At 40.7% G+C, this 16,003-nt stretch overlaps 1 protein-coding gene across 1 annotated transcript in view; it reads left to right on the top strand.

The window, feature by feature from the left end:
• Positions 1–3,228: 3,228 nt before the first annotated feature.
• cradd (CASP2 and RIPK1 domain containing adaptor with death domain) overlaps positions 3,229–16,003 on the top strand; it is a 30,828-nt gene continuing 18,053 nt past the window's right edge. Inside the window, exon 1 of the mRNA XM_017706398.2 lies at positions 3,229–3,608. Within this exon, the coding sequence (XP_017561887.1) occupies positions 3,287–3,608 (322 nt within the window). The 5' untranslated portion in view covers positions 3,229–3,286. The remainder of the gene's footprint in view (positions 3,609–16,003) is intronic.

Genomic DNA, 16,003 nt, shown 5'->3' with positions numbered 1-16,003 from the left:
TTGTAAAACGTTAAGGTTACATTGCAAACAGCATGACGTAACAGATTCATGCATTTTAGGCTGTATACCAAAAAAACACTACTACACAGCTAAGATATAAAAAATAATAATTTATACATTTCTGATCATTTTTTCCATTATGGAGCAATGAAACATTAGAAGTGGCGAAAAGATGGGCAGTTGTGCTAAAAGCTGATTGAAGAGTTAAGTACTGTGTTAAGTGCTCATATTCAACTGGTAACATTACTCTTACTGAGCTTAAACAGAGTTAAGATAGAAGATCCATTGAGGGCAATGATGAAATTCTGCTAGGTCTTGGGTGAATTTTCTCTATGCCTTTACCATGACCTTAACACACACACACACATCATTTTTCAAATTTTACAACAAAGAGCAGCTACATCAAAAACAGGATACTACTCGCATGTGGTCCAGATGGCCATTGATGTGCCCTCATAAAATAGCCCCAAAATGCAAAACACACTAGATACTGGAAACTCAAACGTGTGTGATTTTTTTGTATGGTTTCATCATGGAACGGAAAAAAAAATTAAGATGCCTAGGTAGACAATGAAGTTATTTCTATTTAGAAGTACTTGCTAATGTATAATTATTAATTAATGTCAGCAACTCTATTTTAACCATATATTAATAATTCCACTCGTTTTTCGATGCCAAGCACTGGTGCTTTTCTTCGTATCGTAAACTATGAACCGCCTCTATAATTTATATGGTGGGCCAGTCAGAGCCTGCGTGGAGGAAAATGCTCACGATGGGAATGCCAGACAAAACCATCGACAATAAATACCACAATATATTATTTTTCATTTTCTTAGTTTTTTGTTAAACAGCTGGTATTGGTGTCCAAAAAAACCCACCGCTGATGCTTCTCAGTATCTCATAAGCTTCCTAATAACAGGGATTCCCTGAAGGCAAAAATCACTGTTAATAGATTTTAAAAGGCTTAGTATAAGAAGCACTGCACACTATGTGGCCGTGTAATGAGGAACAAGACTGGACCTGCAATAAATCAGAACGTGAGGGATTATAATAAGAGCTCACTAACTAAAACACAGGTTCTCAATAGCCCTGCATGCTTTGGCATCCTCTGCTGTAATGTACCTGTGTCAGCTGGGAACTGATCAGGAAACCAAAGGTCTGCAGCACATGTCAGTAGAAGTTACTGGCCGATATCTACTGAAAAAAGACTGAGGTTAAGTGATGTGTGGGTCAACTTCTCATCCTTAGGATGAACCAGATCAAGTTAGATGTACATAACACGTTGGATAGTTCCTGATATACTTGCCTCCACAAATACACATGCAAATGCTTCTCATATCCTAGAACAACCGTGCCAGCAGCTCAGGGCAATAGAAACAATGCTACACTGACTGAGTTCCAAGTGTTTGATTATTTGTGATGCCCATTGTTTCAAAAAACATTTGTGTACAGCATTTGGAGAAACAGAAACCAGCTAGACTCAGCATAAGATGTAGTCATCACATTTTGTCTTGTACCTTAATTTAAAGTATTATTCAGTTCATATGTACCTTAAGCTTGTATAACGCCAAGGGAATGCTGAATAGTTAAAATGTACCTTTTTGTATACCATTTATTTCTTGTAACCTGTTTCCACAGACACTCTGAACAAAAAAATCATCATGTATGCATGTACGCCCTTTTTAAATTATAGTTATATCAATTAATTAATATTCGCTACTCTCTATGGGATAAGGGTGATGCAGAACTCAACTGTAATCAGACCAAGTTCGTGAGGATTGTGTAAAAAAAACCTACAACTAGTTAGGGAATGAAATTTCACTGTGTGACTTGCATGTCGGCAGATATGGGACAAAATCTAAAACACAAAACTACAGCACCACCACGAAGCCAAATGGAGTCACTTCATGCCAGGTTATTGTTCACCAAATGTCTGTTTCTACCAGAGGTGGATGAAGTACGCAAATCCTGTACTTGAGTTAAAGTAGAGACACCCAAGGTAAAATATTACTCCAGTAAAAGTAGAACTCCTTACTCTAGACCTCCACTTGAGTAAAAGTACAAAAGTATTTGCCTTCAAATGTACTTAAGTATAAAGTAAAAGTACTAAACGAGTAATTCTGGCTCTGATGTCCTGTTATCATTTTTATAACCAGACTGGCTTCATGAACTCATTTCAGGTGAAAGTCCTCCAGCGTCTCTCTTGGTAAACCAGTCTTTTAATAGAACGTCATTAATTAGTGACGCTGACGTCTATTAAAATGATCATAAGCACAAAACACTGAAGGTAAACAGTTTCCATCAGGGAGAACCTAGTGGCTCTGAAATCACTTTTTACACACAAGCAAAGTTTCAGTTTAAGATTACTTTGTAAATTAGTTACAAGCTGAATAAAAACTGCCTTTAAACTCAGGATCACAGATGAGCCCCTTTACTGTGTTGATCTGTAGGCCTCTGTTCATAAACATAAACCAGCCCAAACTAATTTACTATAAAATGAAAGTGTTTGTATGAATTCAGAAAAAAAGAAACGCGCCAGTCACGACTGCATATGTGGACATATTTCTATATTGTGGTCTATTTACAGGTTAGGTTAGTTCCATTATTGGTGCTCTGGCTTTGCGCTTCTTTTGTTTTGACGTTACGTTTTTATACACACAGAAACCGAAAGGAATGACAGAATTTAATAATGTAGTGGAGTAAAAAGTCAGATATTAGACTCTGAAATGTAGTGAAGTGAAAGTAAAAAGTCGTCTGAAATGGAAATACTTAAGTCCAGATACAGAAAAAAAATACTTAGGTACATAAACTAATTACATTTACTCGGTTACTGTCCACCACTGAACATAATGACTATCGATAAGATAACTTTTTTCTTTAATTCAGCAGTGACTTTACAGAGTTGATCGACTTTTTTAACTGTTATATTACGGAAAGACTAAAATAACGGAGGTAAATCAAGACAAACAAAAATCTTTAGTTCCTCGTGTTTCGTTTCTAGTCGGCGTAAATTGGTGGCACATGAGGAAACGGCGGATTAAAGAAACCATCCCCAAACATTAACAGGCCTACGGAGGTTTATAACCGATAAAAAGGCTGATTTGTGTAACTAATCGCGTTAACGGTGTCATTCAGCAGTTAAACCGAGCCGGTTTCGCTTGAGGGCGAAGCGGCTCCGCGGCTCCGCGGCTCCGCGGCTCCCCGGCCCCCCCCCCCCTCCTCCCGCACCGCTAGCAGGACTAGCTCGCAGCTCAGCTTCACACTCGGCTCGAAAACCCGTAAAATTATGGACCCGAAACATAAAGAAATTCTTCGAGTGCAGAGGCTGCGGCTCTCCGAGCAGCTCGTGGTGGACGACACGGTTATTCAGTACTTGTATCAGGAGGGTATTTTAACAGAGAGCCATGTGGAGGAGATTCAGTCTCTGCCGTCAAACAAAAGCAAGACTCTGCGGCTGCTCGCTATCCTGCCCGGCCGCGGCCCTCTCGCCTTCGGCGCCTTCCTCGGCTCCCTCGAGCAGGACTTCCCCTGGGTGCGAGAGAAGCTGCTGCTCATATCTGCCGCCACAGACGACAGCGCGACTCTCTCGGACCCCAGCACCGCCTCAGGTGGGTGAGTTAACCCACTGCGGTGGTGGTGAGGAGGGGGTGCCATTCAGACAGGTTAGCTAAGCTCTTCTCCCCACCCCCCCTCGGGTTAAAGGTAGCGCCGAGGTGTTTTCAACAGAGCCAGATAAAAACACCCTGAACTCGATGACACACAGCCTGCTCGCTTCCCCGAGCGAAGGAAAAGAGAGAGCCTCGTGAGTCTGATGTTGCAGAGTCGCTGATAAGGCGGGCAGCTCAGCTCAGGTTGCCCGCAGCTGACTCGGGGCAGAAAATGCTCCTCTGTTCCCCTGATGTGTCCTCGTCTTCAGGGCGGCTCGACGGTGCTATCAGTAGTTTGTGTTTCACAGCAGCGGCGTTTAAAAGCACACGTCCCAGTAGCCTGAGTAAAACAAACTCATCTCCCAAAAACACTTACACAGGGATCAGAGGTGGACGAAGTACACAAATCATGTACTTGAGTTAAAGGTAAAATATTACTCCAGTAAAAGCAGAAGTCCTTACTCCAGATCTCAACTTGAGTAAAAGTACTAAAGTATTTACCTTCAAATGTACTTAAGTATAAAGTAAAAGTACTAAAAGAGTAATTATGACTAATGTCCTATTATCATTTTTATAACAAGACTGGCTTCATGAACTCATTTCAGGTGAAAGTCCTCCAGCGTCTCTCTTGGTAAACCAGTCTTTTAATAGAACGTCATTAATTAGTGACGCTGACGTCTATTAAAATGATCAGAAGCACAAAACACTGAAGGTAAACAGTTTCCATCAGGGAGAACCGAGTGGCTCTGAAATCACTTTTTACACACAAGCAAAGTTTCAGTTTAAGATTACTTTGTAAATTAGTTACTAAGTTGAATAAAAACTGGCTTTAAACTCAGGATCACAGATGAGCTCCTTTACTGTGTTGATCTGTAGGCCTCTGTTCATAAACATAAACCAGCCCAAACTAATTTACTATAAAATGAAAGTGTTTGTATGAATTCAGAAAAAAAGAAACGCGCCAGTCACGACTGCATATGTGGACATATTTCTATATTATGGTCTATTTACACAAAGTTAGGTTAGTTCATCATTTAGGTGACGGATGTGCTCCCAAGTTTTTACGCTGCTGCGCTGACTTTGAACCGCGTGCTGCACTGGGTCGGTATGACCAACAGGTCAAAACCAGCTCAGAACAAAGTGACCGCTGGGCCCTGATTGGTGCTCTGGCTTTGCGCTTCTTTTGTTTTGACATGTTACATTTTTATACACACAGAAACCAAAAGGAACGACAGATTTCTCAAAATGCAGGAGGAAAAAGTCGGATATTAGACTCTGAAATGTAGTGGAGTGAAAGGAAAAAGCCACCCAATAATGGAAATACTTAAGTACAGATACACGAAAAAAACTACTTAAGTACAGAAACTAATTACATTTACTCAGTTACTGTCCACCACTGATAGGGATAATGCACACAGGCCAGTTTAGTAGTAGCTCCATAGATGTGTGTGTACCTGTCTGTCTGGAAAAACAGCAAATTAGTGAAGAAATACAGGGCCGTTTGAAATGACTTGGGCAGTGAGCTGTGTGCTTAAAAACTTTTGTATTTGCGGTGCATGGAATATGAAGCCAAGATCAGAAAAAGTACTGTTTATGAAATTAGGCCTAAGTAGATAGAATGGAATAGTAACTTATTATATAACTTGTATATCCCACAGGGCTCATACACTGTGAACTGCGTCAAGCCTTTAACGAACCTTCACACATCACGAAATTCTTGCTTTGTGCTTCTGTTATGCTTTGCCAAAAATTCAGATGATAAACTTGTTGTTTTCAGTTAAGAATACTGGCTTAGACGCTGAATTTAAAGGTTTATAAGTTTTTCAAGAAGCAAAATGTGCACTTTACTGAGTTTATATCCCTGCATGCAGAGACAGAGGAAGCGTGTGTCAGCCAGTCTGGTGGAGTGCCAGACTGTCTGCTGGTGCTGCCTTGAACGGAGGTGTACGGTTTGCCTATATGCATGTTTTTGTCAAGGGTTTACTGGTACAAGTGTTGTGTGAAGTTTCCAAAGACAGACATGCAAAGCCCAAGACCTGACGCAGCCATTCCTGTGTTTAATGTTCGGATTAATTGAAATGTTTTGGATATTTCCATATTTAAGTTTTCACCCTTTGTTTTTGTCCCATCTGTCCAGATTTGCACGGACTAATGTTTAAAGTTGTGATCTTTGTATTAATGAATAGATGATGAAAATCGACTGTAAACAGTAGATGGTGGTACTTGCACTCCTTCACTGTGGAGGTTGTTGGTGAGTGCAGTATTTTTTTTTTTTCCCTCTCACAGTTTTGACTTTCTGACTTGTTGATGTGGTCATGCTGAGTTTTTGCGCTGTGAGTCTGATCGAAGTGTTCTTCCAGCGTCCGGCGTGCTCGGTTATTTTTCACAGATGGCTGTCTAGTTTTAATGTTGATTTTTTACTGATTCCACACTGTGTGCGCCGTGTGATGGAGTACACAAGGTAAAAAAATATCCAGAAACTATCTGCTCCCATAAGTTAAAATGGACGTTGAAGCACAAGTGGCTTTGCTCTGAATTGGTACAGTGCTGAGCAAAAGCCAGAGACCACACTTCACCCTTTATTTAAATTCCGGTCAAAATGGTCATTAAGTACAAGATCTTCACGTCTCAGGAGATATTTAGAGGGAGATTGGACGTAAGGGTATAAGCGAAAAAACTCTTTCGGAAACTGAAGTTCTAAAAATGATTAAGGGCTATAGAAAAAATTGGGCTCTTAACAACCATGAAATTTAGTCGTGGGCTGGAGGTCAGGGAACTGGCCCTGTAACCGGAAGGTTGCCGGTTCAATCCCCAGAGCCGACAGCACATGACTGAGGTGTCCTTGAGCAAGACACCTAACCCCCAATTGCTCCCCGGTGCGCCGTGGATAGGGCTGCCCACTGCTCCGGGCAAGTGTGCTCACTGCCCCCGAGTGTGTGTGTGTGTATTCACTATAGTGTATGTGGTGTTTCACTTCACGGATGGGTTAAATGCGGAGGTGGAATTTCCCTGTTTGTGGGATTAAAAAAGTATCACTTAAACTTAAACTTAAAGACCTGATCGACCACCAAAATCCAGAGGTGTTTCGGTGCATCCTTACAGTAAGACGAACAACTATAGAACACTAGAAGTCTGAAAGGATGTACAGCTGTCTGAGAAAAGGAAGATGATTAAAAAAAAAAGAAGAAAATTGGCAGATCAAACAAAGAAGCTGCTGGCAATCTCAGAACAATGAACTGACCAGCCCAGAGTCCAGGCTGCAAGATCGCTGAATGTGCTTGGATCACTTGAATTGTGAATTGCCTGCAAAGAATGGAAGCTGTGATAAAATCAAAAGGTAGATGCACTGTTTTCTGCTAGTTTCCTGATGCTGGAAACTGAATAACTTGTATTTAATCGCTGTGTTGGCTGGAAATTAATTAAATGGAAAGGTGGTCTCTAACTTCTAAGTTAGAGTTATAAGCCCACGCATGCCCAGAATAGAAATGTGATGTTCTGCACTTTTGCCTAAAACGACTGTCAAACAGCTTCAGAATACGTCAACAAAAAAGTTACAATTCTAACTGCCGTTTTACTTTCAGACTTCATTTTAATTCATTATATCCTTCAAAAATGCCCTTGATTGATACCTTACTATTTATTTTTCTTCCGAGACATGCTTCGTATGATGAAACCACAACGTTTAAAGTCTTTTCACATAGGACGAAATGCCTACAGCGAGAAACAGAAGGAGTGCAAAAAAAAGACCAAGTTGTGTTTTCAGTTTCTCAAGGCCAGGCTTGCTGCCCTGCTTTCCGTGAAAGCTACATTAATTCCTGGCATCGGTGCTGAGGCTCGGCACTCTCGCTCTGCATCCTCCTTTCTAGGAAAAATACAGCCTAATCAAAGCCATTTGTTGGCCGCTCTCCCTCCCTTTCCCGTCTCCTGCTTCTGAACTGAAGATTTTATTGACTCACTGTGGTTCGGCTTATAAAAAAATGGGAGAGGGAGGCCCGTGGATAAAAGAAATGGAAAAAATAAGCATGCTCCCCATACTTCTAGGAAACAGATGATAAAGGAGGAGCATTAAAGTGAACAAGAGCTCACAGTTTCTGAAGCCCAGCTTTAATTAGGAAAAGTTTTAATCGATCCTGTTTCTTGGTTTGTGTACTTTCAGTGCATTTTGTTGTTTAAAATAGGAGAATTACATTATCACTGTTATTTGAGCTGTAATTCAGCATCTATACAAGTTAAAAATTCATGAACTTTACTTGTTTGTATCAAACTTTTGTCATGGCAACAGATAAGAAAATGCCGCTCTGTTGACATAGAAACAGGTTATTTTAGCACTGCTATATTCTCTTTTCCCCTTTATTGGCTTGAAATCCTCTCTCTTAAAGCCCATTTGAGGCGTCTGTGTTGTTCTCTTTTTTGGAGCAGATACTCAACGTGTAGTACTGAGTTTATTGTGCTTCCTTGTGTCTCACATAAGTTGCTAATGTTGACTTGGCTAATTTGCACAATGATTCACACAATGATTGATCATTTGTTCCAGTCGTTGATGACTTGAGTGATTCTGCCCTGTGACTGATGCATGTGATTACAGATGCCTGGCCTTTTGTGCCAGATTAGGAAATGTTCCACTGCAAAAATGAATGAGGTTTCTTACCTCACATTGTACGAATCCTCTTTGGCAAAATAGGAAAATTTCTGATTTATTATTACTTCCGTGCACTGACTCCTGGCTTAATGCTTCGTCATAGGTGGAGAACTGTTCCTCTTTCCAGACTCATCAAAAACAGAATAAAGTAGGTCTGGGGATATTTGACACATCTGTAATTCATTTTTAACGGAATGCTTACATTTTTTCTGAGAAGGTGTATGACCGGCTTAAGTTCACAGTTGCCTTCTGTGTCTGGTGTCTGCACCATGCCTCCTAGCTTCCCCTCCCCACCAGTGCAGTGGAGCAGGCACATTTAATAATTGGCTCTCGAAGCATGTCCATTTGTTTTCTTTGGCTCTTGCAGCCCCCACCCACCCCTCTCCTTTGGCGCAGTCTGCTTTCCAGGAATTTTGGACCGAGGAAAGCTTTGCTGTCAGTGTAGAAACATGCAGTAGGCCCTGCTCCTCCTAACAGCGGTTTAGCTGCAGTCCAGCTGGCCTCTTTCCTCCGACGCACTGCTAGCCACGCAGGCTGTATTAAACTTTTATTGAGAGGCCCAAACAGTTGCTCTGTGTTTTGTAAAAGGGAACTGTAGAAGGCAGTTGAGGACGCTGCAGGTTTAGCAGACCAAAGTGAGTGTGGAAAAAGCATATGAGAAGGAGGGAATAGGGCAGCTTATGGTTTGTTGCTTAACCACAGCTCGTCATAGTCTTCCATCTGGATTTGCAGTGACCAGTCCTGACTTTATTTGCGTTTTTCATGTACGGAGGCCAATTTCAGATGCTTTGTTGCATTGAACTGGACCAGATGTCCAAGACAGCATAAACTGTAATCTAACATTTAGCATTGTGAGACCGAAGTCAAACACCTCATGCATTTGTGTAGTGTTTAACTAGCTACGGCAAAGTATCGATAAATCTGTCTTTTTATATGTAACTTCAGGGTAAATGGTTCAGACTTGAAACACTGGGTCTTTTTGCTATTTTTTCTTTTTTTAGATTTCTTTTTTAATTCCAAAAAAGTTTGGACAGTATGTGAAATTCAGTAGAGACGGTAAATAAATCTACTTTGACTTTTATTAGAAAGAAAACAGTGCAAAGAAAAGATAAGTGATTTTATCTTATCGACTTCACTGTTTTTACGTAAACCTACGCTCATTCTAAAATTGCTGGCTGCAGTTTTTTCCAAAAGGTTGAGAGAGGGGTAGTTTAAGACTAGGACTGTTGTGAAAAGTTAAACAAAATATTAAACGTGATGTAAATAGGCATAAAAGGGTCCAGTAAAGCACGTAGGAAAAGCCTTGTGCTTAATGGGGATGGGATGAGGCACTTTATCAAAAATGCATCAACAAAAAATCCAGCAGTTTAGAAATAACGCTCCTCAGTGAAATCTCTGTATGTAATGGGAAAGGCCGAAAACCACACCGTTGGTCACTCGGACAGCACTGCCGTGATTCTGTGATGGATATCGCCTAGGGCCGAGCGATTGGCCATAAACTTTATCACAATAAAAATTTCCACATCAGTCGATATCAAAACGATATCTAAATGTCAAAGAGAAGGTTTATGGATGTAGTGAAGGTGGACATGGAGATGGTTGGTGTAAAAGTAGAGGAGGCAGTGGATAGGGCAAGATGGAGGCAGATGATCCGCTGTGGTGACCCCTAAAGGGAGCAGCTGAAAGAAGAAGATAAATGTCAAATCGTTATTTCTTTCACATTTGAAGGCTGATTTTTGCTCAGTTGTTGTTTTAAACCATCCTTATGGTCAGAACATGACAAACACTCGGCAAACAGTGGAGCAATTCACAAATCTGTCGTGGGTCAGTGGGAGAAAGTGTCTGGTGAGCTGTTTTTTACCAGCTGGGAAAGCGCGGCCGCAATTTTTGGAATATTCATAATTTAAGAAAGAAAACAGAACATTTTTAGCTGTCTGGTTGCAAGTGGGCGGCACGGTGGCGTGCACAGCAAGGAGGGCCTGGGTTCGATTCCCTGGCCGGGCGACCAGGGTCCTCTCTGTGGATGTTTGCATGTTCTCCCCGGGTTTCCTCCGGGTTCTCCGGTTTCCTCCTGCAGTCCAAAGACATGCAGTCAGGCCAATTGGACATGCTACATTGCCCCTAGGTGTGAGTGACTGTCTGTCTGTGTCTGTCTGTCTGCCCTGCGATGGACTGGCGACCTGTCCAGGGTGTATCCTGCCTTCCGCCCGAAGACTGCTGGGATAGGCTCCAGCACCCCCCCCCGCGACCCTGACGGAGAAGCGGCTTAGAAAATGGATGGAGAAAATGGATGGATGGGCTACAAGATGGTCATCTTAGTACGAACGGCAAACGTTAGCTGGCTCAATACGCTGATGATGTATCACACCACCTTACTGCAGTCACTCCTACCACATCCATGTCAGAGCATATCACAGTATTCAAACACCAGTCAGCAGTAGCAGCAGTTTTGAGGGGTGAACTGCAGTATATCTGACGCTCGCTGTGTAAAAGCAATAACGGCAGTGTGAATCTCTTACACCAATCAGGGTCCTCCTTTTAGTTACGTTTAAACTGAAATCAGTGCTTGTTTGTCTTGTTTGATCTACAGTAACATCAGTTCGTCATGCACTGTTACTTTTGTGTCATGAGAATGCACTAAAATATGACTGAGCGCTGTAACACCGCTGTAGTTGTGAGGAGCAGATGTAATTTAATGCTGCTAAAGCTTGTTAGGATGTACGGAAAGAGGCCCTCTAGGTGACGGACAGTGGCAAAATGCCACCAGGGCTGTCGAACATTTCTTATATTTCTGTTGGGGAAAGTTATATCACGATAATTATCGTTATTGCTTTATTGCCCGGCCCTAATATCACCACATGGTTTGAATACTTTAACAAACGGTTCTCAGGGAACACTGCCAACACCAAGTCACATTCTGCTGTGTTAAAACAGCAGAGTGCCTAGGTGCTGGACTGAAAACAAAGGACCTGTGCAGTTGCACAACTGAAAACTGAAAAAGAAAGTCTACTGTCAAAACCTAATCAGTTTTTGTATTTAGTCCTTTCATGTGTTGTTAAACTGGAAGGTGATGTAACACAGAAGTAAACATGCACCACACACACACACACACACACACAAACATATATGCATGTTTACTTCTGTGTTTATATATATATGTATATCCTGGCTTGACCAATCAGTGCTTCAGTAAATTGTGCTCATGATGTAATTGATGATATTCACGAGTCTCTGTTGCTGAAGGTGTCGAGGAAAAATATGGACCCAAGAAATTCTTGTTACTTTGTATTGTTTTTATGTTTATTTGAATTGTGAATATGACTTTATTCAAATGTATATTGTGATAAACTCACTGCTGAGGTAAAGTGTAAACTTTCGCACAGTACTGTAGATCTAAAGAGGCTCTGAGAGCGCAGCCTTCTAGGGAGTATTTGCCCTTTGATAACAGTCTGAGTGCCTCACAATGCCCGTCTGTTCTTTCAGCACCAGAGCTGCTGTGGTGAGGTCAGTCTGAAAGCATCCACAGTAACCACAATGCTACCTCTCTTCACCTCACTCGCAAGAATTCTAGGTTTTTTTCCTGGAACTAAAATCCATGGAGCTTTAAAAAGTTGGTCATAAATCATTATGGCTGCCTTTTCTGAGTCTTGCGCAATATTTCAAGTAAAGGGAACTGTGTAATTGTCTTTGTTCCAGCGATAAAAATGGATTTCACCAGCTTGACTTTGTGTCAGCAACGCTAAGTCATTGGCTTGACTGAAATGCTTATTATTAGGATTAGACTGTTCCCTGTTATAGCCCCTGCACAGGTCTGCACAAGTTTGTTTGCCTGTCTGCCTGGCCAGCCAGCCAACTCCTTCTCTTGGCCATCAAACACACTTCCTACAACTTACAGCTCCCTGGTGTCCCTCATGTATTTCCAATAGGACATTGTAGGCAGCTTGCTGTCATTTCATGCAGTTCTAAGTGGTTGTGGTTAAATCTGACTTTAATCCTTGTCTCAGTAGAAAGAGATTTAGAGCTGAGTGAAAAAAAAAAACTTTCAGGGAGAATATTTTGTCTACATTATGCAACATGAGCAGACACGAGTCCTCAAATGAAGAACATTGATTAATATTTGCTTCTTAATGATGCTGTTCGCTTTGGGGAACTGAAAAGAGACGTTGTAGATTAGCCTGAAATATATTGTTTCTTTGAGACAGGTGCATAGAATTGCTATTTATAACATATAACACTTGATAACTATGTAAGTCTATGTCTTAAAACCATAAATGTATACATGTAACTCAAAGCTAGAACATTGCAGCATGACAGAATACTTGTTGGATGTGTCCAGTGCATAAATGATCCCTCAACAGCAAGAAATACAACAGCACAAAAATATACAGACTTTGACTATTTTAGAAATACAGTGCTTGTTACTTAAGTAACAAAACTAATTTTTAATTTCATAATCATTCATTTTAATCTCATTTTTAATCATAATCAACATTATAACACATGTAAAGTATAACATTATTATTCTGTTTAAAGCTGTACATCATGTTGTTCTCTTTAATGTTGCTTATTGTTGGTGAATTAATAAAACACAATTAAAAAACACAATGCAGTACTCAATACCTAACTGTTCTGTTCATATGTGTAATAATAATAATAATAATTGTGCCCAATAACTCAGAGGTACAATAATTTGAACTGCCTTATACTAGATGTTTAATATTTATTATCACAGTCACTGCCACTTTACTGTATTCATAAGAACTTAAATCTCGTGTACATATTGCAAATTTCTCTTTATCTTTGTTTTAAATTATTAAAGTGTTTATTATTTTACATAAATGGCTGCAACTGCAACGACTGCAATTTCCCTCTGGGATCAATAAAGGATTCTGATTCTGATTCTGATTGTTCCCTGTTTTTGAGAAAATACGGGTCAGAAAGGGCCTAAGGGCCTAAAAATGGTTTAATTTAGAAGAAAACCTGTGGTGTAGCTTTATATATTACATGCAATAATACTTCATAGATTTCTTAGAAATGTAAGAATGTGATATAAAACCTTGGTTTTGAAAAAAAATATTTTAGAAAACTGACAGATTACAGTTTAAAGATGGATAAAAGGAGGCTCATTAACTACAAGAGTAAATAAAAACATGTATCCGTAAATTATTACGGATATTTTCTGCTAACCGTCAACTTCATCCTTATAAAATGATTGGTTTGAAAGTCAAATTTGAGCCTGACATACATTTTGACAAAGGTTTTATGTGTAGGCAAATTTGATTTAAATTGACAAAATATAAAAAAGGAAGTGTGTTTTTCATTAAGATTTAAATCTTCCTAAACTTTCATTTCAGCCTCTCTGCTACAGTCTATTGTGTGGCACAGCATAAGCTTAAATTGGGTACTTATAGGCTGCATTTAATGTAAGCCTGCAATCCCAAATCAATTATATAATAAATCATCATCATATGTCAATAAATCAACATTTCTTTGCACATTTTTCCACTCACTAGCTAAATTTCCATGTGATGCTGCCAGCACAAGGAGGGTGAAGTCTAGCACATGTTTCCTCCAAGTCATCTGAAACCAGCCACTGCATGTTTTCAACCTGTTACTAATGCAACATTGCTGGACAGTTGAACACGCTTGGAGGAGAATGCGAACTGCCAGACCTGAGAAACCCTCCTCCATGTCCGCTTCAGATGGTCCATTCTAATGATTTCTTTGAACGTGTGGATGAGACACTGCACACTTTATTTCATTAATTATATAATTTATTGCCATAAATAAATGAAAACTGGTTAAACTGGTTCTGTGCTTGTCAAGCTTTTTTTGGCAAGGTTAAGCTTGAAGCGATGGCCCAATCTAGAAATCTGCTGAGGGTAAACAAATGCACACGCTCTTCATCATTCTTGCAGTAAAATGGGCAACATGAGACTGACTCTGTGTAATATCTCTAGACCTTTTTTGTGATCGCTGTGATGTGCGAGCTGTTGCTGTCACTGCTGCATCACTCATGTCATGCAGAGGTGGTTAGTGTGAGAGAGAAAGCAGTTTTGGAACAAGAGAGAACACTGAGGCTCAGACTTTCTGAGAAACTGGTCTGGGCTCTGAGCAAAAATCATGTTGCTTCACTTCCACTCTGCTTCCACTCCAGACCACTCTCATGCTCTGAGGGGGGAGAGGAAGGGACATCATCCGACCCACGTAGTGAGACGAGGACAGTTGTACTTTCTTGAAATCAGAGCCACAAATGGCTATAGCATCACCCAGAATTAAACTTTGTTAAGGTTTCTGAGTGAATCACAGTTTTAGGAGTGCTTCTTCAGTGCCCCTTAGCCCCCCTTAGGGTGGGGATGGCTGCACCACATGGTCGTTCTCTGAGTGAGAAGTGTCTCTAACGGTCATCTGGCATCCAAAGAATCACAGTTACATTCATAATTAAAATTCTATTTCGTGGCTCCAGAGAGGAAACCACAGGGATAACTTCATTCCTACATAATAAGAAGGACATCTCTGTCATAGCTTATTGATGACTGATGGAATAGAGGCAGCAAAGTTAGTAGTTGAGGTCTATAAAATGCATTTGTCCATTCTCAAAGACAAATGTGTGAAAGTGGGACTCCTGAAAGCAGCCCATGATGAAACCTCTATATGATTGGCATATTGCACATTTAATGGGGGTGGAGTACCAGTTGTTTTATAAGCTGACATAATGACCTGAGTTACTCTTTGCTTTCAGAGTGGTGCACAAGCTATGTGGCTCACAAAGAGCTGGTGAACACGATGAATAGATTTGGTCATTGACACACAATGGTGGAGTGCTTGGACACAGAGTTGAGTGTCACTCTCATTTGAGAGTTGACAAGGGTTGGTGACATGAATTCTGGTTGAAAGAGAGAATTGGGCCACAAGAGAAGCCTGGTTTTGGGCTGGCAGCAAGCGTCCTTAGTTTATAATCCTGTTTTCCAGGAAGTTGAGCTAGTAAAAAAAGCTTGATTTGAGTCCACCTGAGACGCTGATTCTAATGATCTATGTACAGTTATTCCAGTATACAGTGTGATGGCTTTGTGCAGTGTAACTTTTGAGGAAGCTACAAAGTAGTCTGACGAGCTATTCGGCAGGTGTGCTGATGCTGATAATGCATTCTACACTACCCTGGATCAAGTTGCTGGCAGATGGGTTGCCCTGAATGAGGCTATTCTGTTGATATGTTGAATAGGCAACATATCAGACGCAGAGCTGGTAAGAGCTGGTTTGGTGATTGATGTTGAATGTGGTCGTCACATTGCCTGAATGAATGGGAACATGACTTCTGATCTTGTAGGTTTGGCTCAGAATTGTTCTGCGTTGCCACAGTGCACCCCTTGTTTGTGAAAGCAGTGCTCAATGAAATCCAACCACCAAATTTTGCATGTGAATATGTTTATTAATGCTAACATATTCAAGACGAGGTCAAGACTGAGTTTCACTATTCATATCTGCAATTGCCACAGTTCTAAGGGATCAAGTGTCAGGATCTGTGTAACTGCTGTAAGCATTCCTTGTATACATAGGAACTGGCTGCATAGGCGGTGGCCTAGATGAATTTGCACCATCAGAGTCAAAATGTATGCTTATACCCTGCAGTGACAGGATTGTGGTCATGGACTATGAAAATTATAAATGAAGTGTTGTAACTGCTCGTTTTGAAGCTACACCATATGGTCAAAAGTGT

Source organism: Pygocentrus nattereri, chromosome 11, assembly GCF_015220715.1.
Source record: "Pygocentrus nattereri isolate fPygNat1 chromosome 11, fPygNat1.pri, whole genome shotgun sequence".
NCBI classification, from domain to species: domain Eukaryota; kingdom Metazoa; phylum Chordata; class Actinopteri; order Characiformes; family Serrasalmidae; genus Pygocentrus; species Pygocentrus nattereri.
The sequence above is the reverse complement of the archived record's forward strand: the minus strand, read 5'-3'. Positions and strand labels throughout refer to the sequence as shown.